General features: G+C 43.2%; 1 protein-coding gene across 2 annotated transcripts in view; it reads right to left on the bottom strand.

The window, feature by feature from the left end:
- Positions 1-24,368, bottom strand: part of p2rx1 (purinergic receptor P2X, ligand-gated ion channel, 1) — a 58,486-nt gene extending 34,118 nt beyond the window's left edge. The window contains exons 1-2 of one of the 2 annotated variants that reach the window (XM_014136605.2): positions 23,765-24,368; positions 164-308 (exon numbers count right to left, since the gene is read on the bottom strand). In XM_014136605.2, the coding sequence (XP_013992080.1) occupies positions 164-308; positions 23,765-23,952 (333 nt within the window). In that variant the 5' untranslated portion in view covers positions 23,953-24,368. The remainder of the gene's footprint in view (positions 1-163; positions 309-23,764) is intronic. The other variant, XM_014136606.2, reaches the window with a different exon arrangement.
- Positions 24,369-27,013: the final 2,645 nt, after the last annotated feature.

The raw sequence follows: 27,013 nt of genomic DNA, 5'->3' as shown, positions 1-27,013 counted from the left end.
TATTACAGCACACTGGTAGATGTACTGTGAGGCTCAGTTCCTAGAGGGTGTAATGATATGTGACCTTTCAGGTCATTCATTCAGTTTCTCATTCATTACAGTACTAGTGTTGTTCGTCCACACTCAGCCACCTGTTCAAGAAAGATATTAGCCAATGACCCACCTGTTCAGGGAAGACGTAGTCGACCGTGTCCCAGACCCACTCCTCTCCATCCACCTTGGTGTAGGCCACCCCTTTCATCTTAGTAAAGACAGAACTCACGGCCGTGTCTGTCGACTGGTAGCCTTTCTCATAGATAAACACCCAACTGGATGGAGCAGAGGACACAGAGGATACCATAAATCCATCAATAGATCAATCAAATGTATTTATAATGCCCAAACAGTTGTCTCAAAGTGCTTTACAGTAACCTGGCCTAGACCCTAAAAAGCAAGCAGAAGCACAGTGGTGAGGGAAAAGTCTCTGGCAGTCAGAAACCTTGAGAGGAACCAGACTCATACAGTACTAGGGATTTCAGCATTTGAGATATGAAACCACAGGCAAGGGCAAAGATCCAAGAGTATTGCCAGCATTTCTAGACAACCGTTTTCAAATGATACCAACAGCTACAGTATAAGTCAAGGTTACAGTACAGTACTGTATGTGTCATACATGTATGATGTGTTGTATGACTAATGTAGTTAATGTAAGTTCAATCAGTAAGGCTGGTCTGAATGCATCTTCTCACGGAAACTTTGTTTCAGTAGTATAACGTATTCACATTGAAGCTTTTATCATGGGAACTTTATATTTGTCATTTTTAATAATGGTCTCATCATTATCAGATTGAGCAGATGTGATGTGGTAGGTGGCAGTGACGTGCTGAGCTTCAAACCTGTCTCATTATTGATTGTTTGAAATTGTAATTTAGCCATCAATTAAAAGAAGGAAGCAAACTTAAAGAGATACCAGACTTAGAGAATTTTATTGCTAAATCCTATGATATGCTAAGTCAACAGACAAAGCAGGAAAGAGCAGTACTGTCCTCCAGCGAGACAGAGGAGTTGTGGCCAGACCAAACTTTCTATCACAATGGACGGTTAGACTGAAGAAGGTTACCCAACAACATTCGCCAAAGACGACAGAGCTGCTTTGGAAAACATGAACGAGCAATTGAAAAAGCTGGATTTGCTCCCTGGAGCAATAGCAGAAATAGAGGCCCTCAAAGTATCGGTGGAGTCTAATAACAGCTTAATACAGCAAATAATGGCAGAAAATGAAACACAACATGCCACAGAACTACAGGATGATAACAAATAAATGAAGGCTGCAATTCTAGATATCAAATGCAGAAGCATGAGGCACAATATTGTTATAATAGCGCTGGAGGAAGAGCAAAACAAAGACTACCTGAAAGAACATCTCAGGATGACGGAGGAACACGCGTAGAATGTGGATTACCAAAGGGCCCACCGTTTTGGCAGGGAACAGACCCGACAGACCGAGACCTATTGTTGCAAGGCTAACCCATTACAAAATTAAAGTGACAGTGCTGGGAAGAGGAAGGGACCTGAAGGATATAGCAGTGGGAAGTAGTTTGGGGGTGGGGGTGCTGCGCTAGTTTGGGGGTGGGCGGTAAGGGTGCAGGGGATTATTTTTGTTGCCCGCGCTGTAGACGGCTGTATCGGTCCACTAATACAGGACTATTAAAGGTCCAGTGCACTACTTTTGTGAGAAAACATTTATTTTTCAAAAAATATTTGTTATAAAAATTTAAAAAACATTCAGATTTTTCAGGGGAGCTGCAGCACCCTCAGCACCTCTACTTCCCGCGGCTATGCGGAAACAATTTATCTATCAATTGACAATATTCTTGAGAGATCGTGGACAGTAGACACGTTCTTTACCCTATTTTTAAACACCACAGGGCCAGAAAGTGTACCTGGTCTTGGACAAGCTCTACATTAACAACCAACTCTTCAGGGCCTCCAAGATAACAACCTGGTTGTGAGTAACCCTACAACACTACATCCCTATTTTGTTTATCTCTCTCTCATGACGAGCAACCCCATGATGGTAACAGGGAAAATTTGAGTGTCATGCAGTAGCCTAAAGCTATCGATGTTACATTGAGCTGAGTGAATGGAATATGAATGCCAGTCATCCAATATGCTGTAATAGAAATAAGGCCATACTCAGAAGAAAAACAATGTGTCCTCCCTCATAACCGCCAACTGCCACTGACATTTATAGATTAAGTTATGTGGAAAAAGGAACTTTTGTCATGGGCAAAGAAATTCAAAAGGGGTGATGATATTAATTAATAATAATTTTGAGCCAAATGTGCAAACTCTCCAAACAGATCCGCAAGGAAGGTGGATCCTATGCTGTTGAACGATAAACATATTTGGATAATTAATCTATATGGTCCAAATAATGATGGTCCACACTTAAAAAAAAAAATTATAACAATCTATTGAGCTCACAAGCAACAAACGATCCTATTATTATGGTGGGAGATTATAACACGGTTTTAAGTACTTCAATGGACCATAAAGGAAATGACACTACAAACTATCACCCTTATGCACTTAAGGAGATAACAAATATTATGGGCGCATTAGACCTGGTGGATACATGGAGGCTAACAAACCTGGACCTTGTGAGATATACTGTACATGGAGGAGGCTTACTCAATATTATTATATTATATTATTATTATTAATCAAGCTAGTTTCATTCTCACTGGCACCAAAAGTAAAAAATAAGTGTTGATAGGAGACAGAATGCGATCGAACCATCATCTAATTGGCCTCCACATAACTGTTACAGAATTTCCACGTGGTTGGGATATTGGAAATGTAATCAAAGCCTACTGGAGGACAATTTGCTCGGCGGTCGACGTCACCGGTCTTCTAGCCATCGCCGATCCATTTTTCATGTTCCATTTGTTTTGTCTGGTTGTCACACTCACCTGGTTTCAATTCCCTAATTACATGTTGTATATGTTCCCTCTGTTTCCCCCATGTCCTTGTCGGGAGTTGTTTATTGTAAGTACGTGTGCTTTATGTGACTGGTGCGATACGGGTTTTGTTGCCCATGTGTTTTGTTATTTTTGTATGCCGGTAGTTATGTACATTAAACGGCTCCGGCTAGTTACCAAGTTCTGCTCTCCTGCGTTTGACTTCCATGCCACCAGTTACGCACTCCTGACACAAATGTACCTTTTAGAGGCCAATTAATTCAATATTCATCTTTAAAACAAAAACAGCTTCGGTTAAAAGAGATTAGACGAACAAAGGAAATAGAGGAGCTAACAGGACAGTTAGCAATAAAAACTACTTTTGAGCACAGAATAAGTTAGAGGAAAAACAAAAAGAACTGGAGGGATTTATTTAAGAACGATCAAGTGTAATGTATTACAAAAATAAAGCGAATTGGATGGAAAATAGTGAAAAATGCACTATATTTTTCTTGAATCTCCATCATAGAATTGCAACCAAAAATAATTTACAGAAACTCGTTACAAATGAGTCATCCATGATTCACCAAATTATAAGAGTAAGCTAAATATTTGAAGCATATGTTTTCTTTCCAGTCTCCTCCATCTCCACTGAAGGATGTTAATTGTAAGGATTTTTTCCATAATAATAATTATAATGTCAAATTATCAATTGTACAGAAAGACCTATGTGAAGGCCAACTTACAGAGGAGGAACTTCTTGAGGCAATTAAACCCTTTGTCTGGAAAAACCACAGGGCTTGATGGCATACCAGTAGAGGTATATCAAACCTTATTTATGTACCTTATTAGCATGTTTTAACTACTCCTATAAAAATGGTAGACTATCAGGTACGCAGTAAGAAGGTCTGATTTCACTATTACTGAAACAGGACCCAGGTGGTAAGTATAAAGGTCCAGTCCATTTAAAAAACTGGAGGCCTCTTACACTTCAATGTGTGATGCAAAAATACTTGTGAAATGCATAACGCATAGAATTACTTAGTTTGCACATATTCATAGTGTGCAAAAAATACCATAAACCTTATCTTGCAGTGTGATTTAAACTTTTCTTCAACAATGTGCATCATACAGAGGTGATTTAGTAAACTAAAGACAGTTTAGTAAACTGAGAAATATATTAACAGTCTCCTCTTTATAACTCACATTGTTGAAGAAAAGTTTCAAATCACACTGCCAGATTATGATGTTTATGGTAATTTTTGCACAATTATTTTAGTACTATCTTCACACAGACTGATGTATAGGACTCTCTCACAGCAGTGAGAATTAGGCAGAAACACAGTAATCCCAACGCAAGCTAGCTATCACCAGGTGATGTTGAATTGAGGTAGGATTAAAAAGACAATCAGCAGTTGCTACATCCATAATTAATGATATGTGCCCTTTGATTATTGAAGAATATAACTTGTAAATTCCTCATGGGCTTAGTTCAACTGTCGTACCCCATCAGAACCCAAAATATAAGGTTGTTTTACTCCAATGTTTGTAAACAATGTAAATGTAAACAAACCCTATATAGCCTTAAAACATGGTTAAAACTATCATTTTGATATCACGGATGGTCAGTCCTTGCATCCATAGCTCTGTCTATGAATTTGAGAGCGGTTACATTTCTCCAGCCCCATCCCTCAGCGTTTTACCGAATCAGAGGCGGGGAGTATGCTTTGTTAGTGTTTCTACTGCTGATTGCCGCTTTAAAGAGTCTTTGGGTGATAAAAAGTATTATTCCCAAGGTTATCAGTGCAGGGTGATGCAAACCAGATTCCAAAGGTTGAGTACTGGATGACAACCTATTCCCTAAATAGTGCACTACTTTTGACCAGAGCCATCAAAAGTAGTGCACTGTGTAGTGAATAAGGTGCCATTTGGGACACTCCCATAGATTTCCAGACTCCAAGGGAGTGAATGCATAGAATGTTAAGCAGCGGGATGGAATGAATGGAATGTATGACAATGAAATTATTACATAATGTTACACAGTACAAAAAAAAAATGCATAAAATGAAATGTGTGAAATGTGTGCATTCACTACTGTAGGTCGCTCTGGATAAGAGCGTCTGCTAAATGACTAAAAATGTAAAAAAAAATGTAAAAATTGTGTTACATGCACATTTATCTGCACACACAGGTTAATACACCTTACCTATATACCAGGTTATTAACCTATTTGGGTTCGTATTGAGCTTGAAGGTGTCACGTCCTGGCCAGTATAAGGTTAATTGTTTTGTAGTTTGGTCAGGACGTGGCAGAGGGTATTTGTTTTATGTGGTTCGGGGTGGTGTGTTTGTGTAAAGGGTGTTTGATTTAGTATTTCCGGGTTTTTGGTTGATGGTCTATGTGTTTGTATTCTATGGTTAGTCTGGTGTGTGTGTTTCTATGTTTGGTTAATTGGGGTTGGGACTCTCAGTTGAAGGCAGGTGTTGTCTATCTGCCTTTGATTGAGAGTCCCATATATTAGGGTGTGTTTGTGTGTGTAATTTGTGGGTGATTGTTCTGTGTTGAGCTTTGCTTTGCCAGACTGTCAGTTTATCGTTCGTTTTCTTGTTTGTTGATTTGTATTCGTGTTGATTTAATTAAATGTTCAAAATGAACAACTGCACACCTGCTGCGTATTGGTCTACCTTTTCTGATGACGATTTCGCATTATCGTCAGAAGACGAAGATACTTGTGACAGAATCACCCACCACTCAAGGACCAAGCAGCAGAAGAAGGAGCAGAGGGAATTCGAGTTGGACTGGCGGGAGAAGTGGACCTGGGAGGAAGTTCTGGACGGGGCCGGACCTTGGCACCAGGCTGAGGATTATCGCCGCCCGCAGTGGGAAATTGAGGCAGCCAAGGCAGAGAGGCGGAGGTACGAGGCCAAGTACGCGCTGAGGGAGAAGCACGAGAGGCACCCCCAATAATTTTTTGGGGGGGGCACACGGGTAGTTTGGCTAGGCGTAAGAAGAGCCGGAAGCCAGCTACCCGTGGTTATATGGAGGAGCGTATGGGGTGGAGAGCGCTATGTTTCGCTGAGGAGCGCACTATTTCACCCATACGCACGCACAGTCCGGTGCGCGTTATTCCAGCCCCTCGCAGGTGCCGTGCTAGAGCGGGCATCCAGCCTGGTAGGAGGATGCCTGCGCAGCGCATCTGGTCGCCGGTACGCCTCCGAGGACCAGGCTACCCAACTCCCGCTCTACGCACGGCTACCATCAGGCCCCTGCACAGCCCAGTCTGCCCTGTACGAGCACCCCGCTCGTACAGGGCTACTAGTTCCATCCAGCCAAGACGGGTTGTGCAGGAGGTAAGATCGAGACCGACTGTGCGCCTCCATAGCCCTGGGTTTCCAGCTCCTGTCTCTCGTGCGGACCCGGAAGTGCGTCAACCCAGTCCGACTCGTCCTGTTCCCGCTCCCCGCACTAGCCTGGAGGTGCGTGTTCATAATCTGGTAAGCCCAGTACCAGCACCACGCACCAGGCTACAAGTGCGTCAACCCAGCCACGCCAGTCAACAGTCACCAGAGCTGCCCGCCAGTCAACAGTCGTCATCAGAGCTGCCCGCCAGTCAACAGTCGTCATCAGAGCTGCCCGCCAGGCAACAGTCGTCATCAGAGCTGCCCGCCAGGCAACAGTCGTCATCAGAGCTGCCCGCCAGTCAACAGTCGTCATCAGAGCTGCCCGCCAGTCAACAGTCGTCATCAGAGCTGCCCGCCAGTCAACAGTCGTCATCAGAGCTGCCCGCCAGTCAACAGTCGTCAGAGCTGCCCGCCAGTCAACAGTCGTCAGAGCTGCCCGCCAGTCAACAGTCGTCAGAGCTGCCCGCCAGTCAACAGTCGCCAGAGAGGTCAGACTGCGCTGAACTGCCGGAGTGGCCAGACTGCGCTGAACTGCCGGAGTGGCCAGACTGCGCTGAACTGCCGGAGTGGCCAGACTGCGCTGAACTGCCGGAGTGGCCAGACTGCGCTGAACTGCCGGAGTGGCCAGACTGCCCTGAACTGCCGGAGTGGCCAGACTGCCCTGAACTGCCGGAGTGGCCAGACTGCCCTGACTGTCCCGAGTTGCCAGACTGCCCAGACTGTCCCGAGTTGCCAGACTGTCCCGAGTTGCCAGACTGCCCAGACTGTCCCGAGTTGCCAGACTGCCCAGACTGCCCCGAGTTGCCAGACTGTCCCGAGCTGCCAGACTACCCAGACTGTCCCGAGCTGCCAGACTGCCCCGACAGCCTGGAACGGCCTGAGCCGGAGCCACCTCCAGAAATAGGTGGGTTGGGGAGGGGGGGTGTAGCACAGTGCCGTCGTTGACGGCAGCCACCCTCCCTTCCCTCCCTTTAGAAAAGGGGAATTTTTTTTGGTGTTGCTTGGGGTTATTTTTTGTTAAGGTGCTTCTGGGGTAGCACCTTTAAGGGTATTGTCACGTCCTGGCCAGTATAAGGTTAATTGTTTTGTAGTTTGGTCAGGACGTGGCAGAGGGTATTTGTTTTATGTGGTTCGGGGTGGTGTGTTTGTGTAAAGGGTGTTTGATTTAGTATTTCCGGGTTTTTGGTTGATGGTCTATGTGTTTGTATTCTATGGTTAGTCTGGTGTGTGTGTTTCTATGTTTGGTTAATTGGGGTTGGGACTCTCAGTTGAAGGCAGGTGTTGTCTATCTGCCTTTGATTGAGAGTCCCATATATTAGGGTGTGTTTGTGTGTGTAATTTGTGGGTGATTGTTCTGTGTTGAGCTTTGCTTTGCCAGACTGTCAGTTTATCGTTCGTTTTCTTGTTTGTTGTTTTTGTATTCGTGTTGATTTAATTAAATGTTCAAAATGAACAACTGCACACCTGCTGCGTATTGGTCTACCTTTTCTGATGACGATTTCGCATTATCGTCAGAAGACGAAGATACTTGTGACAGAAGGCTGAGTCTGACATGCCTGTTACTGTATCTCTGTGTAGCTGATAAGTAAGGGACTTCCTTGGACAGCCTTTTTAATAGTAGCACTATCTGTCCGTCTGTCAGTCTCAACCTACCTTCTACAGAATGATGGACACCAGCTTGTGAGCAAGAGAATTAACAGGTAAGTAGATGATGTCATAGGGCTATTCGTACGTACGCTGGTATAATATAAAAGGACATATAAAACAAGTACAAATGTTATATAAATGACATATAAAGTAATAACCCCCTGGCATCAAGCCCCAGAGACAGGATGTTACACACATCTACAACTCCCTGCCTTATAGCTAAAGTCACAAGAGTCGCATGCGCACACACACACACAGCATTGTTTGGCTGTAATTAAACTTTAAATAATTAAAGAAACTGTTACGTTTCAACTGGATGTTTCCGTCAAGCTATGACTACAAATCCTATCGCTGTTGTTGTTTCTGAATTATAATTAAAGTCCACATAGAGAGAACAGTAAGAACAGCCACATTAGAAGAAACCAAAGCGTGAAATGAGGAAAAGCATTTTCCACCAGAACAATCTAAGAAAGATCTGTATCTGTTCTGTATCCCAAGGCCTGGCAGAGAGAGAGAGGAGAGAGAGACAGGGACAGAAGAGAGAGAGAGAGAGCGACAAAGTCAGACAGACCATGCGACAGATCTTTTTGATGTGTGATTGGCTTTGTGGCTCTTGCTGAGTACACTGTTTTTCAGACAGATTTCTTTTGAGTCGCCCTACTTCTATTAAGGCCCATAGCTGTCTGATCCTGTGTGGCTCAGTTGGTAGATCATGGCACTTGCAACGCCAGGGTTGTGGGTTTGATTCACACTGGAGACCAGTACAAAAATGTATGCGTTCACTACTGTAAGTCGCTCTGGATAGAAACCAATTTATGCTTGATCCGAAAATGTTGCCGGTGGCACCGTATGGATGGTGCAATGCAATTGCAGAGCCTCCGAAGGCATGCAGAGGTCAAATTGAGCTCCATGCCGTGTGCCACCCAAATCTTGTAACATTGCTGAGAGCTCTGTATACCTCCGCGTTGACGGTAGGTGGGGGTGCGAGGTCCTATATAAACACAAACCCACTTCCTTGACAACTTCCTTCACAACAGCTCTGCTCTGCTCTCCTCGGCGAAGCGCAAGAAGAATAAATGCACTGACTTCTGCAGAGGCGGTATCGCAGTAAATGCTGTACGGCCACTACAGAGATCGGATTGACCATGCAGAGCCTTTGAGAGCATCTGCTAAATGACTAAAATGTAAATGTAAAATATGATCAGGTGCTGAAAGGGCCAGTAATTTTTTATGTCTGAGCTGTCAAAGCCAGTAGGGCTCTGATTAAGAGAGTCCTGGACAGGTTCCTAATCACCCCCCAACCCCAGACAGCACACATAACACATACAGTTTAGACAAGCACAGGGTCAAACTGCAGTGCAGCGTCCCTGGATGGAGAGCATGCTGTGGGGTTAAGGGCCTTGCTCAAGGGCCCAACGGTAGGGATATGTGTTTAGGATGGGGCGGCAGGTAGCCTAGTGGTTAGTGCGTCGTACTAATAACCGAAAGGTTGCAAGATCGAATCCCCGAGCTGACAGGGTAAAAATCTGCCGTTCTGCCCCTGAACAAGGCACTGTTCCTAGGCCATCATTGAAAATAAGAACTTGTTCTTAACTGACTTGCCTTGTTTAAAAATAAAAGGATGTACAGAAATAACAAACTTATGAGGTATTATAATTCTGGTATGACTGAATCTGCCAAGCTGAGCACATTTAAGTTTCTCTGATGTGTTTTCAACAGAGAATGAACTTTTGAAATGTCACATGCCTTTCTGGCATTATCTCAAGGAGAACATCTCTGAGAAATAGCAGTGTAGCTGTGAGTTTACCCATGTTTGATTGTTATCTGTGTGAGCATATGCCTCTGCCTGTTCATGTCCTGTAGCTCCTAGAGTCCAGATGCCTGAAGATGTATACAGACACACGCGCAGGCACGCACACATACACGCATATACACACACACATACACACAAAAGTGTAAACAAATCATTTGTTTTGTTGAGACATAACACAGTCTGTCTTTTGGTGCATCTCCAGTAAGAAAGTACAAAGTACAACGTGAAAGTCCAAAGAATTCATCCACGACACTGATTCATCACACTATTTGCAAACCTACATGTGGTAGCAAGTCTGCAAGCTAAGAAGAGGATTGGTCCACTGTGAACAAGTTTCCCAATATGCAGTAATGTTGCATTACACAAGACTGCTGATAAGAGGGATGTCTTTAGCTGTAGCTAATCTCTAGCTCCTTGCTCCTTATATGCTCACAGTATACAGTATAACATGCCAGCTGCTGTTCCATCATTATTCACTATTCCTCCAGATAATTCATTCAGCTGCCACAACAGCTACTCACAAGAAAATTCCTGTTTACATCTATTCATCCTGTATGCAAAAAGTGAATAGTATGTATAAGCTGGAAGTAGAAACCTACAGTTGAAGTCGGAAGTTTACATACACTTAGGTTGGAGTCATTAAAACTATTTTTACAACCACTCCACAAATTTCTTGATAACAAACTATAGTTTTGGCAAGTCGGTTAGGACATCTACTTTGTGCATGACACAAGTCATTTTTCCAACAATTGTTTACAGACAGATTATTTCACTTAGAACTCACTGTATCACAATTCCAGTGGGTCAGAAGTTTACATACACTAAGTTGACTGTGCCTTTAAACAGCTTGGAAAATTCCAGAAAATGATGTCATGGCTTTAGAAGCTTCTGATAGGTTAATTTACATCATTTGAGTCAATTGGAGGTGTACCTGTGGATGTATTTCAAGGCCTACCTTCAAACTCAGTGCCTCTTTGCTTGACATCATGGGAAAATCAAAAGAAATCAGCCAAGACTAAGAAAAAACATTGTAGACCTCCACAAGTCCTGGTTCATCCTTGAGAGCAATTTCCAAATGCCTAGAGGCACCAAGTTCATCTGTACAAATAATAGTACGCAAGTATAAACACCATTTGACCACGCAGCCGTCATACCGCTCAGGAAGGAGACGCGTTCTGTCTCCTAGAGATGAACGTACTTTGGTGCGAAAAGTGCAAATCAATCCCAGAACAACAGCAAAGACCTTGTGAAGATGCTGGAGGAAACAGGTACAAAAGTATCTATATCCACAGTAAAACGAGTCCTATATCGACATAACCTGAAAGACCGCTCAGCAAGGAAGAAGCCACTGCTTCAAAACCGCCATAAAAAAGCCAGAATACGGTTTGCAACTGCACATGGGGACAAAGATTGTGCTTTTTGGAGAAATGTCCTCTGCTCTGATGAAACAAAAATGTAACTGTTTGGCCATAATGACCATCGTTATGTTTGGAGGAAAAAGGGGGAGGCATGCAAGCCGAAGAACACCATCCCAACCGTGAAGCACAGGGATGGCAGCATCATGTTGTGGGGGTGCTTTGCTGCAGGAGGGACTGGTGCACTTCATTCACAAATAGATGGCATCATGAGGCAGGAACATGATGTGGATATATTGAAGCAACATCTCAAGACATCAGTCAGGAAGTTAAAGCTTGGTTGCAAATGGGTCTTCCAAATGGACAAAGACCCCAAGCATACTTCCAAAGTTGTGGCAAAATGGCTTAAGGACAACAAAGTCAAGGTATTGGAATGGCCATCACAAAGCCCTGACCTCAATCCCATAGAAAATTTGTGGGCAGAACTGAAGAAGCGTGTGCGAGCAAAGAGGCCTAGAAACCTGACTCAGTTACACCAGCTCTGTCAGGAGGAGTGGGTGAAAATTCACCCAACTTATTGTGGGAGGCTTGAGGAAGGCTACCTGAAATGTTTGACCCAAGTTAAACAATTTAAAGGCAATGCTACCAAATACTAATTGAGTGTATGTAAACTTCTGACCCACTGGGAATGTGATGAAAGAAATAAAAGCTGAAATAAATCATTCTCTCTACTTTTATTTGGACATTTCACATTCTTAAAATAAAGTGGTGATCCTAACTGACCTAAAACAGGGAATTTCTACTTACAGGGAATTGTGAAAAATGGAGTTTAAATGTATTAGGCTAAGGTGTATGTAAACTTCTGACTTCAATTGTAAGTGTTATTGTTTATTAGTTTATTCCAATTAGGAGAAGGGTGGTAGGGTTTGCGGGGAATAATAAAGGAAGGTATATTAAAAAAAAGTGTATGTGCATATATGTATATAAATATGTTTGTGTATGTATGTTTATATGTGTATATGTATGAATGTTTATATGTATATAGAGTGAGCTCCAAAATTACTGGCACTCCTGACTGGCAATGCACAAACAATACAAAATAATTTCTTGATTTAATCAAAAATCAATGTTCTCCAAATCAAGTAATTTCACAATTAATGGCACCCTTAAAGATTATTGTAAATGACATCTACCAAAATTAAACCAGGAATTAAATTCCACTTATTTAAGTTTATCTAAGTCTTTATCTAAGAACTATACTGCTCAAAAAATAAAGGGAACACTAAAATAACACATCCTGGATCTGAATGAAAGAAATAATCTTATTAAATACTTTTTTCTTTACGTAGTTGAATGTGCTGACAACAAAATCACACAAAAATAATATATGGAAATCCAATTTATCAACCCATGGAGGTCTGGATTTGGAGTCACACTCAAAATTAAAGTGGAAAACCACACTACAGGCTGATCCAACTTTGATGTAATGTCCTTAAAACAAGTCAAAATGAGGCTCAGTAGTGTGTGTGGCCTCCACGTGCCTGTATGACCTCCCTACAATGCCTGGGCATGCTCCTGATGAGGTGGCAGATGGTCTCCTGAGGGATCTCCTCCCAGACCTGGACTAAAGCATCCGCCAACTCCTGGACAGTCTGTGGTGCAATGTGGCGTTGGTGGATGGAGCGAGACATGATGTCCCAGATGTGCTCAATTGGATTCAGGTCTGGGCGGTCCATAGCATCAATGCCTTCCTCTTGCAGGAACTGCTGACACACTCCAGCCACATGAGGTCTAGCATTGTCTTGCATAAGGAGGAACCCAGGGCCAACCGCACCAGCATATGGTCTCACAAGGGGTCTGAGGATCTCATCTCGGTACCTAATGGCAGTTAGGCTACCTCTGGCGAGCACATGGAGGGCTGTGCGGCCCCCCAAAGAAATGCCACCCCACACCATGACTGACCCACCGCCAAACCGGTCATGCTGGAGGATGTTGCAGGCAGCAGAACGTTCTCCACGGCGTCTCCAGACTCTGTCACGTCTGTCACATGTGCTCAGTGTGAACCTGCTTTCATCTGTGAAGAACACAGGGCGCCAGTGGCGAATTTGCCAATCTTGGTGTTCTCTGGCAAATGCCAAACGTCCTGCACGGTGTTGGGCTGTAAGCACAACCCCCACCTGTGGACGTCGGGCCCTCATACCACCCTCATGGAGTCTGTTTCTGACCGTTTGAGCAGACACGTGCACATTTGTGGCCTGCTGGAGGTCATTTTGCAGGGCTCTGGCAGTGCTCCTCCTGCTCCTCCTTGCACAAAGGCGGAGGTAGCGGTCCTGCTGCTGGGTTGTTGGCCTCCTACGGCCTCCTCCACGTCTCCTGATGTACTGGCCTGTCTCCTGGTAGCGCCTCCATGCTCTGGACACTACGCTGACAGACACAGCAAACCTTCTTGCCACAGCTCGCATTGATCTGCCATCCTGGATGAGCTGCACTACCTGAGCCACTTGTGTGGGTTGTAGACTCCGTCTCATGCTACCACTAGAGTGAAAGCACCGCCAGCATTCAAAAGTGACCAAAACATCAGCCAGGAAGCATAGGAACTGAGAAGTGGTCTGTGGTCACCACCAGCAGAACCACTCCTTTATTGGGGGTGTCTTGCTAATTGCCTATAATTTCCACCTGTTGTCTATTCCATTTGCACAACAGCATGTGAAATGTATTGTCAATCAGTGTTGCTTCCTAAGTGGACAGTTTGATTTCACAGAAGTGTGATTGACTTGGAGTTACATTGTGTTGTTTAAGTGTTCCCTTTATTTTTTTGAGCAGTGTATATTGAGCCATTACATCACTTCCTGTTTCACTAGGGTATAAAAATTAGCTAACACGCATGCAATATCCCTTTGTCATCCAACATCATGAAGAAAACAAAAGAACTGGCAGTTCAAAAGAGACAGATGGTTGTCGACCTTCATAAATCTGGTAATGGCTACAAGAAGATCCACAAACGATTGAATATACCACTGAGCACAGTCAGGGCAATTATAAAAAAATTCAAAAGATATGGAACAGTTGAAAACCTCACAGGTAGAGGACGCAAATGCATTTTGCCCCCCAGGATAGGGAGGAGGATGGTGAGAGAAGCAACAAAATCCCCAAGAATCACTGTGAAAGAATTGCAGGCCTTGGTGGCGTCTTGAGGTCACCAGGTTTCAAAAAGCACCATCAGACGCCACCTCCACAACCACAGGCTCTTTGGAAGGATTGCCAGAAGAATGCCCTTTCTGACCCCAAGACACAGACGCAAGCGCTTGGAGTTTGCCAAAGATCATTTAAATTATGACTGGAAGAAGGTGCTCTGGTCAGATGAGACCAAAAATGAACGTTTTGGTCAGATGTAGCATCGGCATGTTTGGCATTTAAACAGAGATGCATACAAGGAGAGGCACCTCATGCCCACAGTGAAATATGCTAGTGGTTCAGTGATGTTTTGGGGCTGTTTTATTTCCAGAGGTCCAGGGGCACTGGTTAAGATTGATGACATAATGAATTCCGCCAAGTATCAGACAATTTTGGCTGACAATCTGGTTCATTCTGCCAGAAGGCTGGGACTTGGCCGTAGGTGGACTTTCCAACATGACAATGACCCAAAACATACCTCAAGATCCACAGAGAAATGGTTCTGTTACAACAAAATCAATGTTCTGCCATGGCTATCTCAGTCGAAAACTTGTGAGCTGAGTTGAAGAGGGCAGTTGATAAGTGCAAACCCAAGAATGTGAAGGATCTTGAAAGGATCTGCATAGAGGAATGGTCCAAAATCCCTCCAAATGTGTTCCTTAACCTTGTCAAACATTACAGGAAAGGACTCCATGCTGTTATCCTTGCCAGAGGTAGTTGCACTAAGTACTAAATCAGGAGTGCCAATAATTATGAAACCGTGATTTTGGTGAAATTTATTTTGCATTAAATAATTGTATGATTTTGGTTGGTTCCATTGAAACATTAATAAAGTACAGTATTTCTCACATGTTGGTATTTTGAGTTTATCTCTGTAATTATATTGTTAATATTTTTTTAAAGTATTATTTGTGCATTGCCAGTCAGGGGTGCCAGTAATTTTGGAGCCCACAGTATATATGTGGATATGGATATATATATATATATGGGGGATTGTAAATGATGCAGATAATTACATTGATGGAAGCAACAATCTATCCGCAATATTAAAAAGCTGATCCACCTCCTAAAAAAGCAAGTCATTAGGTTGGGTACACTTGTAACGTTCGTCGTATGTGGTAGTTGAAGTGGACCAAGGCGCAGCATGGTAAGTGTTCATGATTTCTTTATTCATAAACACACTCAAACAAAATAACAAAAGCAAAAACGAAAACGCACAGTTCCGTCAGGTACAGACACTAAACAGAAAACAACCTCCCACAAACACAGGAAGAAAACAGGCTGCCTAAGTATGATTCCCAATCAGAGACAACAATAAACAGCTGCCTCTGATTGGGAACCACACTCGGCCCAAAAACATAGAAACAGAAACCATAGAGTTTCCCACCCGAGTCACACCCTGACCTAACCAAACATAGAGAATAATAAGGATCTCTACAGTCAGGGTGTGACAGTACCCCCCCAAAGGTGCGGACTCCGGCCGCAAACCTGAACCTATAGGGGAGGGTCCAGGTGGGCGTCTCCTCTTGGTGGAGGCTCCAGCGCGGGACGCAGATCCCCCTCCGCTTTGGGCTCCCCCCACTTTCGTGGAACCGGACCGTGGATCGTCGCTGGAGGCTCCGAACCCTGGATCGTTGCCGGAGAAACTGTACCGTAGATCATCGCCGGAGGCTCTGGGCTGGGAACCCCCGCTGGAGGCTCTGAACTGCCGACCGTCACTGGAGGCTCCGGACTGCCGACCGTCGCTGGAGGCTCCGGACTGCCGACCGTCTCTGGAGGCTCCGGACTGCCGACCGTCTCTGGAGGCTCCGGACTGCCGACCGTCGCTGGAGGCTCCGGACTGCCGACCGTCGCTGGAGGCTCCGGACTGCCGACCGTCGCTGGAGGCTCCGGACTGGGGTCCGTCGCTGCAGGCTCCGGACTGGGGACCGTCGCTGCAGGCTGCGGACAGGGGACCGTCGCTGCAGGCTGCGGACAGGGGACCGTCGCTGCAGGCTCCGTGCCATGGATCGTTGCTACAGGCTCCGGACTGGGGACCGTCGCTGCAGGCTCCGAGCCATGGATCGTCGCTACAGGCTCCGCGTCATGGATCGTCGCTGGAGGCTTCGTGCCATGGATCATCACTGGAGGCTCCGGGCCATGGATCATCACTGGAGGCTTCGGGCCATGGATCATCCCTACAGGCTCCGGGCCATGGATCATCCCTACAGGCTCCGGGCCATGGATCATCACTGGAGGCTTCGTGCCATGGATTATCACTGGAGGCTCTGGGCCATGGATTATCACTGGAGGCTTCGTGCCATGGATCATCACTGGAGGCTTCGTACGTGGAGCCGGAACAGGTCTCACCGGACTGGGGAGATGCACTGGAGGACGGGTGCTTGGAGCAGGCACAGGATATACTGGGCCGTGGAGGCGCACTGGAGGTCTGGAGCATAGGCCTGGCACAACCCGTCCTGGCTGGATGCTTACTTTAGCCCGGCAAGTGCGGGGCGCTGGCACAGGACGAACTGGGCTGTGAAGGCGCCCTGGCAACACAGTGCGTAGAGCTGGCGCAGGATATGCTGGGCCTTGGAGGTGCACTGGAGGTCTGGAGCGTAGGGCTGGCACAACCTGTCCTGGCTGGATGCTCACTTTAGCCCGGCAAGTGCAGGGCGCTGGTACAGGACGAACTAGGCTGTGAAGGCGCACTGGTGACACAGTGCGTAGAGCTGTCGCAGGATATCCTGGACCGAGGAGGCGTACTGGAGACCAGGAGCGCTGAGCCGACACAATCCGTCTGGCTGAATGCCCACTCTAGCACAACAAATGCGGGGCAAAGGCACAGAGCGCACCGGGCTATGAATGCGCACTGGAGATATAGTGCGCATCACAGCATAACGCGGTGCCTGACTGGTCACATGCTCCCGACGGTAAGCACGGGGAGTTGGATCAGGTCTCAACCCTCACTCTGCCAATCTCCCCGTGTGCCCCCCAAAAAATATTTTGGGGGGGGCTGCCTCTCGGGCTTCCATTGTTGCCGTGCTAGTTGCTCGTAGCATCGCCATTCCTCCTTTGCTGCCTCTATCTCCTCCCTTGGACGGCGATATTCCCCAATCTGCGTCCAGGGCCCTTTGCCGTCCAGGATCTCATCCCATGTCCAACTCTCCTGGCCACGCTGCTTGGTCCGTTTTTGGTGGGAGGTTCTGTAACATTCGCCGTATGTGGTAGTTGAAGTAGACCAAGGCGCAGCGTGGTAAGTGTTCATGATTTCTTTATTCATAAACACACTCAAACAAAATAACAAAAGTGAAAACGAAAATGCACAGTTGCGTCAGGTACAGACACTAAACAGAAAACAACCTCCCACAAACACAGGAAGAAAACAGGCTGCCTAAGTATGATTCCCTATCAGAGACAACGATAAACAGCTGCCTCTGATAGAAACCATAGAGTTTCCCACCCGAGTCACACCCTGACCTAACCAAACAGAGAATAATAAGGATCTCTACGGTCAGGGCGTGACAAAACTAGATTTCTTTCTAAATGTAATCCATTACAGTTACTAGTGACCTGTCCAAAATGTTAATCAGTAACGTAACTTTTGGATTACCCAAACTTAGTAACGGAATCTGATTACTTGATTACTTTCAGTTACTTTTAGATGACTTTTCCCTTAAGAAGCGCAGGTTAGTAGTTGGAACAGCCACAAAGTCATACAATCTGATTTTAAACCTAACCTTAACCCTAACCTTACCACATAGCTAGCCCTTATGCCTAATCCTAACCTTAAATAGCCCTAACCTTAACCACACTGCTAACCCTAATGCCTAACCCTAACCTTAAATTAAGACCAAAAAGCAACCCAAGAAATCATTTTTTACAATTCAGCAAATTTGGGATTTGCAGCTGGCCCATCTACCGAAAATCACTCAGTTCTGCCTTAAGAACAAGACTCATCCCAATAAACGTCAACCTAGTTAAGAGGCATTAGCAGAAGACAAAAATGTGTATTACAAATTGAACATCTATTGCAGGATAAATTAATGTTAGAGTTTACATAGCTGGCCATAAATGGATGTTGCATTTTACTTTATAGGTTGGTTATGTAGGCTATTTCTAACCTATTGCATTCTACTACAGATACTAATATGATTAGGCTAAAACTCTACCAGATTTTAAGTCATTCCAATTTAATACCCCTTAATCTTCAAAAAGACTTTGAAATTTGGAAATATAGATTAGCCAAATTGTTATACCTAAGCATAACCCCAAAACTAAGGACTAATTAGCCTACTCTATTGTTTATGATTTTGCTGTCATAGAGGACTGATTGGGCTCATTGCTTTGAGTTAAAAAATAAATAGGCTTTTATGCTTGATCCAAAAATATGGTTGGAGGCACCATATGGACGGTGTGACGTAGTTGCGGAGCTTCCGAGGCATGCAGAGGCCAAGTTGAGCTCCATACCACATTGTCATGCTCCTCCCCAAAAAATGTAACAATGTGGATGGTTCTGCATAGCTCCACATTGACATGATTGGTTGTCGGTAGGTATTTGTATTTGTCTTTATTATGGATCTCCATTAGCTGCTTCCTGAGGTCCGGCAAAATTAAGGCAGTTATACAATTTTAAAACATTACAATACATTCATATCAGATTTCACAACACACTAAGTGTGTGCCCTCAGGCCGTTACTCCATTGCCACATATCTACAAAACAAAATCCATGTGTACGTGTGTATAGTTGCACACACTGTACATAGATTTTTCTATTGTGTTATTGACTGTACGTTTGTTTATGTCTAACTCTGTGTTGTTGTTTTGTCGCACTGCTTTGTTTTATCTTGGCCAGGTCGCAGTTGTAAATGAGAACTTGTTCTCAACTGGCCTACCTGGTTAAATAAAGGTGCGTATGTCTGTGCCTATGTTTGTGTTGCTTCACAGTCCCTGTTCCATAATGTGTATTTTTATCTGTTTTTTAAATCTGATTCTACTGCTTGCATCAGTTACCTGATGTGGAATAGAGTTCCATGAAGTCATGGCTCTATGTAGTACTGTGCGCCTCCCATAGTCTGTTCTGGACTTGGGAACTGTGAAGATACCTCTGGTGGCATGTCTTGTGGGGTATGCATGGGTGTCTGAGCTGTGTGCTAGTTGTTTAAACAGACAACTCGGTGCTTTCAACATGTCAATACCTCTCACAAGTAGTGATGAAGTCAATCTCTCCTCCACTTTGAGCCAGGAGAGTTTGACAGGCATATTATTCATGTTTGCTCTCTGTGTACATCCAAGGGCCAGCCGTGCTGCCCTGTTCTGAGCCAATTGCAATTTTCCTAAGTCCCTCTTTGTGCCACCTGACCACACGACTGAAAAGTAGTCCAGGTGTGACAAAACTGGACCCTGTAGGACCTGCCTTGTTGATAGTGTTGTTAAGAAGATAGAGTAGCGCTTTATTATGGACAGACTTCTCCCCATCTTATCTACTGTAGCAATATGTTTTGACCACGACAGTTTACAATCCAGCTTACTCAAAGCAGTTTAGTCACCTCAAATTGCTCAATTTCCACATTATTTTTACAAGATTTAGTTAAGGTTTAGGGTTTATTGAATGATTTGTCCCAAATACAATACTTTTAGTTTTTTGAAATATTTAGGAATAACTTATTCCTTGCCACCCATTCTGAAACTAACTGCAGCTCTTCGTTAAGTGTTGCAGTCATTTCAGTCGCTGTAGTAGCTGACATGTATAGTGTTGAGTCATTTGCATACATAGACACAATGGCTTTACTCAAAGCCAGTGGCATGTCGTTAGTAAAGATTTTAAAAGTAAGGGGCCTAGACAGCTGCCCTGGGGAATTCCTGATTCTATCTGGATTATGTTGGGGAGGCTTCCATTAAAGACACCCTCTGTGTTCTGTTAAACAGGTAACTCTTTATCCACAATATAACAGGGGGTGTAAATCCATAACACATACATTTTTCCAGCAGCAGACTATGATTGATAATGTCAAACGAGGGAGGTCCTGGGGCCGGGAGGTCCTGTATAAACACAAACTCTCTTCCTTGACAACTTCCTTCACAACAGCTCTGCTCTGTTCCTGCGAAGCACAAGAAGTATGAATGCTCTAACTTAGGTGGAGGCCGCATCGCAATAAATGCTTTATGGCCACTGCAGACGTCAAATTGACCCTCCACAATACCTAAAATAATAATTACAACATAAAGTGGATAGCAGAGAACATGCCTAACGTTTACCCTCACTCTTAGGACAGACCAGATCCTTTAGATTTGTGGTTTTAGAAACTGTTCTTCGTTTTGTAAGCATTAGCCTACATGACAAAGTAGCCAGAGTATGGATGAACATTCTGCCGCTGACAAGTTTAGCGGTGAAAATATCACCATGATAATAAAAGCAATGCATGAATCTATCATCTTATTATCTATCATCTTATCTATCATCTTGTTTTTTTATTTAATTTGATTAAAACCAAAATTAGAATGATTCACAATGTCCTGGTTTTATGGTAAGGATGTCCATGGTGCACATGCAATGCAACTTCTGGAGATGTGTGAATGCGATCTGTAAGATGGTTCCAATATGTACAGTGCATTAGGAAAGTATTCAGACCCCTTGACTTTTTCCACATTTTGTTACGTTACAGCCTTATTCTAAAATTGATTAAATCATTTTTTTCCACCATCAATCTATACACAATTAAATAAAACACTGAAATATCACATTTATTTAAGTATTCAGACCCTTTACTCAGTACTTTGTTAAAGCACCTTTGGCAGCGATTACATTCTCGAGTCTTCTTGGGTATGATGCTACAAGTTTGGCACACATGTATTTGGGGAGTTTCTCCCATTCCTCTCTGCAGATCCTCTCAAGCTCTGTCCGGTTGGATGGGGAGTGTTGCTGCACAGTTATTTTCAGGTTTCTCCAGAAATGCTTGATCAGGCTCAAATTCGGGCTCTGGCTGGGCCACTCAAGGACATTCAGAGACTTGTCCCGAAGCACCCTGCATTGTCTTGGCTGTGTGCTTAGGGTCGTTGTCCTGTTGGAAGGTGAACCTTCGTCCCAATCTGAGGTCCTGAGCACTCTGGAGCAGGTTTTCATCAAGGATCTCTCTGTACTTTGCTCCATTAATCTTTGTCTCGTTCCTGACTAGTCTCCCAGTCCCTGCTGCTGAAAAATGTTTTGGTACGCTTCCCCAGATCTGTGCCTCGACACAATCTTGTTTCGGAGCTCTACAGACAATTCCTTAGACCTCATGGCTTGGATTTTGCTCTGACATGCACTGTCAAATGTGGGACCTTATATAGACAGGTGTGTGCCTTTCCAAATCATGTCCAATCAATTGAATTTACCACAGGTGGACTCCAATCAAGTTGTAGAAACATCTCAAGGATGATCAATGGAAACAGGATGCACCTGAGCTCAATTTCGAGTCTCAAAGCAAAGGGTCTGAATACTTATGTAAATCAGCTTTCACTTTGTCATTATGGGGTATTGTGTGTAGATAAAAAAAATATATATTTTAGAATAAAGCTGTAACGTGACAAAATGTGGAAAAAGTCAAGGGGTATGATTTTTTTACCAAGGGAAAAGTATAACGGTGAGTGGATATTCTCCCTTTCTCTTTATATTGGATATTTGTGAAAAGTTTGGATGTGCTTAGTCTGCCTTGTTTTAATAGTCTATTATATGCCCATAGGGATCAATGATGGTGCCAGTAAGTCTATTTAGACATAGCCGATTTAAAACAAGTTGTTGTTTCGTTTTGTTTAGAATTTGATTAGAATTATTTGCTCTGTTTTTAGACCTTATCAATAATTCATTTTATCTTGCTTATTGACACCGTTTGGCATGTCCATGCTCAGCCATAATGCAATATACAGTAGGCCGAGCCCCTATGTCAGTGAGAATGCTATGTAGGCTATATATTTCCACATTGAAGCCATGCAATTACTTAGAACAATGTTGACTGCAAACAGGTTCAAGTTAACATATTTTGCAAAGATGGGATGGGTCTACATTTTGTTATTTCATTTCTGTAAGCTGTTTAACAAACTATAACGGGACTAACATTTGAATTGGAGTTGAATCCATGGCAATACATACATAAAAGATCATAAATACACAACTTGAAGCAACCACATATTGGCCAGTGAGGGGCTAAGCCTCGACACAGCCACAACTGGTTTAGTCATTAAAAGCCCTTTCGCACCACCACCAACAAGCACTGTAAAGATAATTTCTGAACGTGATGATTGCAAAAATATTTCTGACACCCCTGAACCTATAGTGCCACCGCCAGCACTTATATTTACGATTGTGTTAGGTTTGTTAATCGATTACAAATTACATGACCCTTCCTGGACTAAATAAAATAAATACTAAACCCTCCCCCTGACTGAAATTGAAAAAAACATGACCCTCCCCCATTTTCCTCCGGGTAACAATTGTGTCAATTTCGGCCACTCCCTTACCTCCAAATGTTTATCCAAGTTGGATAATCTTTGGAGGCTGATAGCAGTCGCAACATTGGAAGACATAGCTTGGACTGTAGCCTACAAAAACCTATTCCTGCTCTTTTCCTGCAATCCATCAAACTCATTTGGTGTGTCATCATAGTGGTCTCTGACTTGTGGTCAGACTTGCTCAAGCAGAACAAACTTAAACGTGCCTTTTTGCAATGCTGATTTGAATGTCAGTGAGAAAACAGAAAGATTTGTAAATTGTAATGTACATGTAATGGACATGTAATCCGTTACTCCACCAACCCTGGTCAGTAAACTCATTAGACTCATCACCCTAAATATCAAACCTGAATATCAAACCTGAATTAGCCCAGATGTCAATAGATCCATCCACAAGATAGTTCCATACATACATCCCTAATGTATGCCAAAAAATATTTATATTTGCGTTATGAAGTCATCACCCTTAAATATAGTGGTGCTCTAAAGGTTTTGTATAATTTCAGCCAGTATGAAAGTAGCGCTCACAAGCAAAAACTGTCCCCGAAAATTGTGCACAATTGTGTGCTACATCATCCATTTCATATATGTTATGTATACATTTTTGGTTTGCAATTTGTATTATATGTTAGGAATGTCAGTGCTCAAGAGCCCAGACTGCATCTTTAAATATCACTTCTTAATTTGGTCAGATATCTCGTGATATCTGTAGTGTTTTACTTTGTAGTGTTTTACTTTGTAAAGATCACCACTACACACAACACACTTTGACATTTCAACAAACAAGCCATTGAATGTAAATAATGAAAGCTGGGTCATGCATTTTGCAGTCGAGAAATTACTCAGTCTTGCTGAAACTTGCAACAGACAAGCTCACACACTAACTCACATGATCACCACGCTCCACTCTAAGTTTGCACGCCTGTAGAGTCCCGGTAAATAACAGAATCCTTAAAAAGTCTTACCCGATGATGTAAGCCAGGACCCCCAGCTGAATCAATCGGCACACAACCCCCACTCTCCTGTTCCGCACCAGCACCTGGCGGGGGGTCTCATACTTGAAGAAGAAGTCAGAGAGGGCGTTGGCGATGTAGCTGTTCATCTTGCTGCTCCGTGGGAGACAGGAGGGTCTCTCCATCCCGCTGGCATGCATACACCCTGACCCTGCCTCTCTCTCTCTGTCTCTCACACCTCTTCCCTATTACCTATTTTTCTTCGTCAGCCTCCCTTAACCAACAGCTGACATGTTTCAGCAGCTGTGTTGGACTTTCTCCCCTCTCTCTCTCTCTTTCTTTCTCCCTCTCTGACTCTCCTCACAGTCAAGTTTCTTCCTGTCACCCTTACCTCTCAAACACACCCTCTCATTCCCTCTCTTTCGCTCTCTTTACACTCTACTCCCTCTTTCTCTCTCCTTCCCTCTCTCCAAAACAAACAAATACTATAGAATCTTGCTGTAAACCAAGGTGTTACTGTTCCACAGTCCTTAAGTCAAAAAACAACTTCTTCACTTAGCTACTGATCAGATCATTCAACATCTGTCACAGACATAATAAACATTACATCCTTCTCACACCATGCAATCATTTCCCCCTGACACTGTCTTCCTGTGTGGTGCACAGAGATAGCACGGACATAGGCTTGACCTAAACTTAGGCTACAAAAACAGTTCCCTATACATGTATAATGCATGTGGGTTTTTTGTTTTCTATATTTTGTTTTATTCACGCAATTCCGAGTTCTATTGTATTCTGCCATGTGAATGAAGTAGATGAACTTGGACTACATGTCGCCTGCTTCTTTTGCTTTCCATTACAGATGTTTCATATAGTATTATGTTTTATTTTTGGTAGGGGTAGCCTAGGCAAAGTATGAGGAAGGAGACAAAAATGACTTAATAGATTGAATAAAATGCAATTAGATTGGATTAATAAATATTATGTTCTGTTAATCTGTTTGATAACCATTAAAGTAATATAATTCAGTTACTTGTATGTCGCTTAGGGACGAGTTCAACACAACAACGCACCACAAGGGTGTTACTAATTTGAATTTTAAAAAGGAAAACGTCTCTGATCACTCCCAGTCAAAATTGCAGTTTGTAGTTTTGCATTTTGTCTCCAGCACCTTCACCAATCGGTTTTGGGTGTGCGGTAGATTCTGCCTATTATCATGCTATTTTGAATTAAACTAGAATTTATGAACTCATATCGCTGTCCAGCAATGGAATGTATCTCTTACAGTACATTAGTTATTTATCCCAAATGTTTGAATAGCAAATAAGCAAGCACTTAAAACTTCAAAACGACCACACATTTGCATAGTCACTTTAATTACTCTACCTACATGTACATAATTACCTCAATTACCTCGACACCAGTGCCCCCCGCACATTGACACGTTGACTCTGTACCGGTACCCCCTGTACATAGCCCCGCTATTGTTATTTACTACTGCTCTTTCATTATTTATTATTCTTATCTCTTACTTTTTGGGGGATTTTCTTAAAACTGCATTGTTGGTTAAGGGCTTGTAAGTAAGCATTTCACTCTAAAGTCTACACCTGTTGTATTCAACACATGTGACAAATACAATTTGATTTGACATTTAGCACTATTTATCTGTGGTTGTTTTAGGTACCATATTTAGGTCATATTGAGCTAGTACTCTATGCTCTGATCTCCCTATTGTCTTCCATCAGATCGTGTCACTCCTACGCGACACTCGTCGTGCTATCTGACATGAGACAATGCTAATCTCCCATGATATTCAAATGTGGAAGGTTATTTCCAGTCTAGGGCTGGGTCAAATACATATTAGACGCTTTCAAATACTTCAGGTGTATTGATTGATTTAGTTTGCAAAACAATGGAACCAATAGTGCCGATAATGCAATCTCCAAGCTAAATCAAGTGTATCTCAAATACTTGCCCCTAGGCCTATATCAAGCAGGTCTACTTACTTCCATATAATTTATTAAACCCCAGTGTTTGCATGACATACTGTACATTGATTTGTGTAGTTCCTATAAAGATACTGATGTTATGAGTCATATCCTGGGCTACTGTGTCTGTGTACTGACTACTGAGCTGTAAGCTACTGGAGAAAATAGTTCAATATATCAATGTGTTAGTTTATGACTGTGAGAGACTAGAAGTAGGCTAGGCTGGAATCATTCAAAGAACATTTGCAAACCATGTACAGTGTCTGCCTTTAATCTGGAAAAACATGGCTTGTAATTGGGTGAACCCTGCCTGATCCTGCTTCCACTGAATATTTAGAAAATACTGGAGAAATACTGGAGTGGGTATTCTAATAGCGTGTAACAGTTTCTTTAATGTTTGTTAACTCTTACATCTAGACGTTCCGCTAGCGGAACACCTGCTCCAATATCCAATGATGGGCGTGGCGCTAAATACAAACTCCTCTAAAATCCGAAAACTTCAATTTTTCAAACATATGACTATTTTACAGCATTTTAAAGACAAGACTCTCGTTAATCTAACCACACTGTCCGATTTCAAAAAGGCTTTACAGCGAAAGCAAAACATTAGATTATGTCAGCAGAGTACCCAGCCAGAAATAATCAGACACCCATTTTTCAAGCTAGCATATAATGTCACAAAAAACAAAACCACAGCTAAATGCAGCACTAACCTTTGATGATCTTCATCAGATGACAACCCTAGGACATTATGTTATACAATGCATGCATGTTTTGTTCAATCAAGTTCATATTTATATCAAAAACCAGCTTTTTTACATTAGCATGTGACGTTCAGAACTAGCATACCCCCACAAATATCCAGTGAATTTACTAAATTACTCACGATAAACGTTCACAAAAAACATAACAATTATTTTAAGAATTATAGATACAGAACTCCTCTATGCACTCGATATGTCCGATTTTAAAATAGCTTTTCGGTGAAAGCACATTTTGCAATATTCTCAGTAGATAGCCCAGCCATCACGGCTAGCCATTTAGACACCGACCAAGTTTAGCCCTGACCAAACTCCGATTTACTATTACAAAAGTTTGATTACCTTTGTTGTCTTCATCAGAATGCACTCCCAGGACTGCTACTTCAATAACAAATGTTGGTTTGGTTCAAAATAATCCATCGTTATATCCAAATAGCGGCGTTTTGTTCGTGCGTTCAAGACACTATCCGAAGTGTAAATAAGGGTCACGAGCATGGCGCAATTCGTGACAA

Source organism: Salmo salar, chromosome ssa13 (assembly GCF_905237065.1).
Source record: "Salmo salar chromosome ssa13, Ssal_v3.1, whole genome shotgun sequence".
Taxonomy (NCBI): Eukaryota; Metazoa; Chordata; class Actinopteri; order Salmoniformes; family Salmonidae; genus Salmo; species Salmo salar.
Note: the sequence above shows the minus strand (reverse complement) of the source record. Positions and strands in the feature narration are given on the sequence as shown.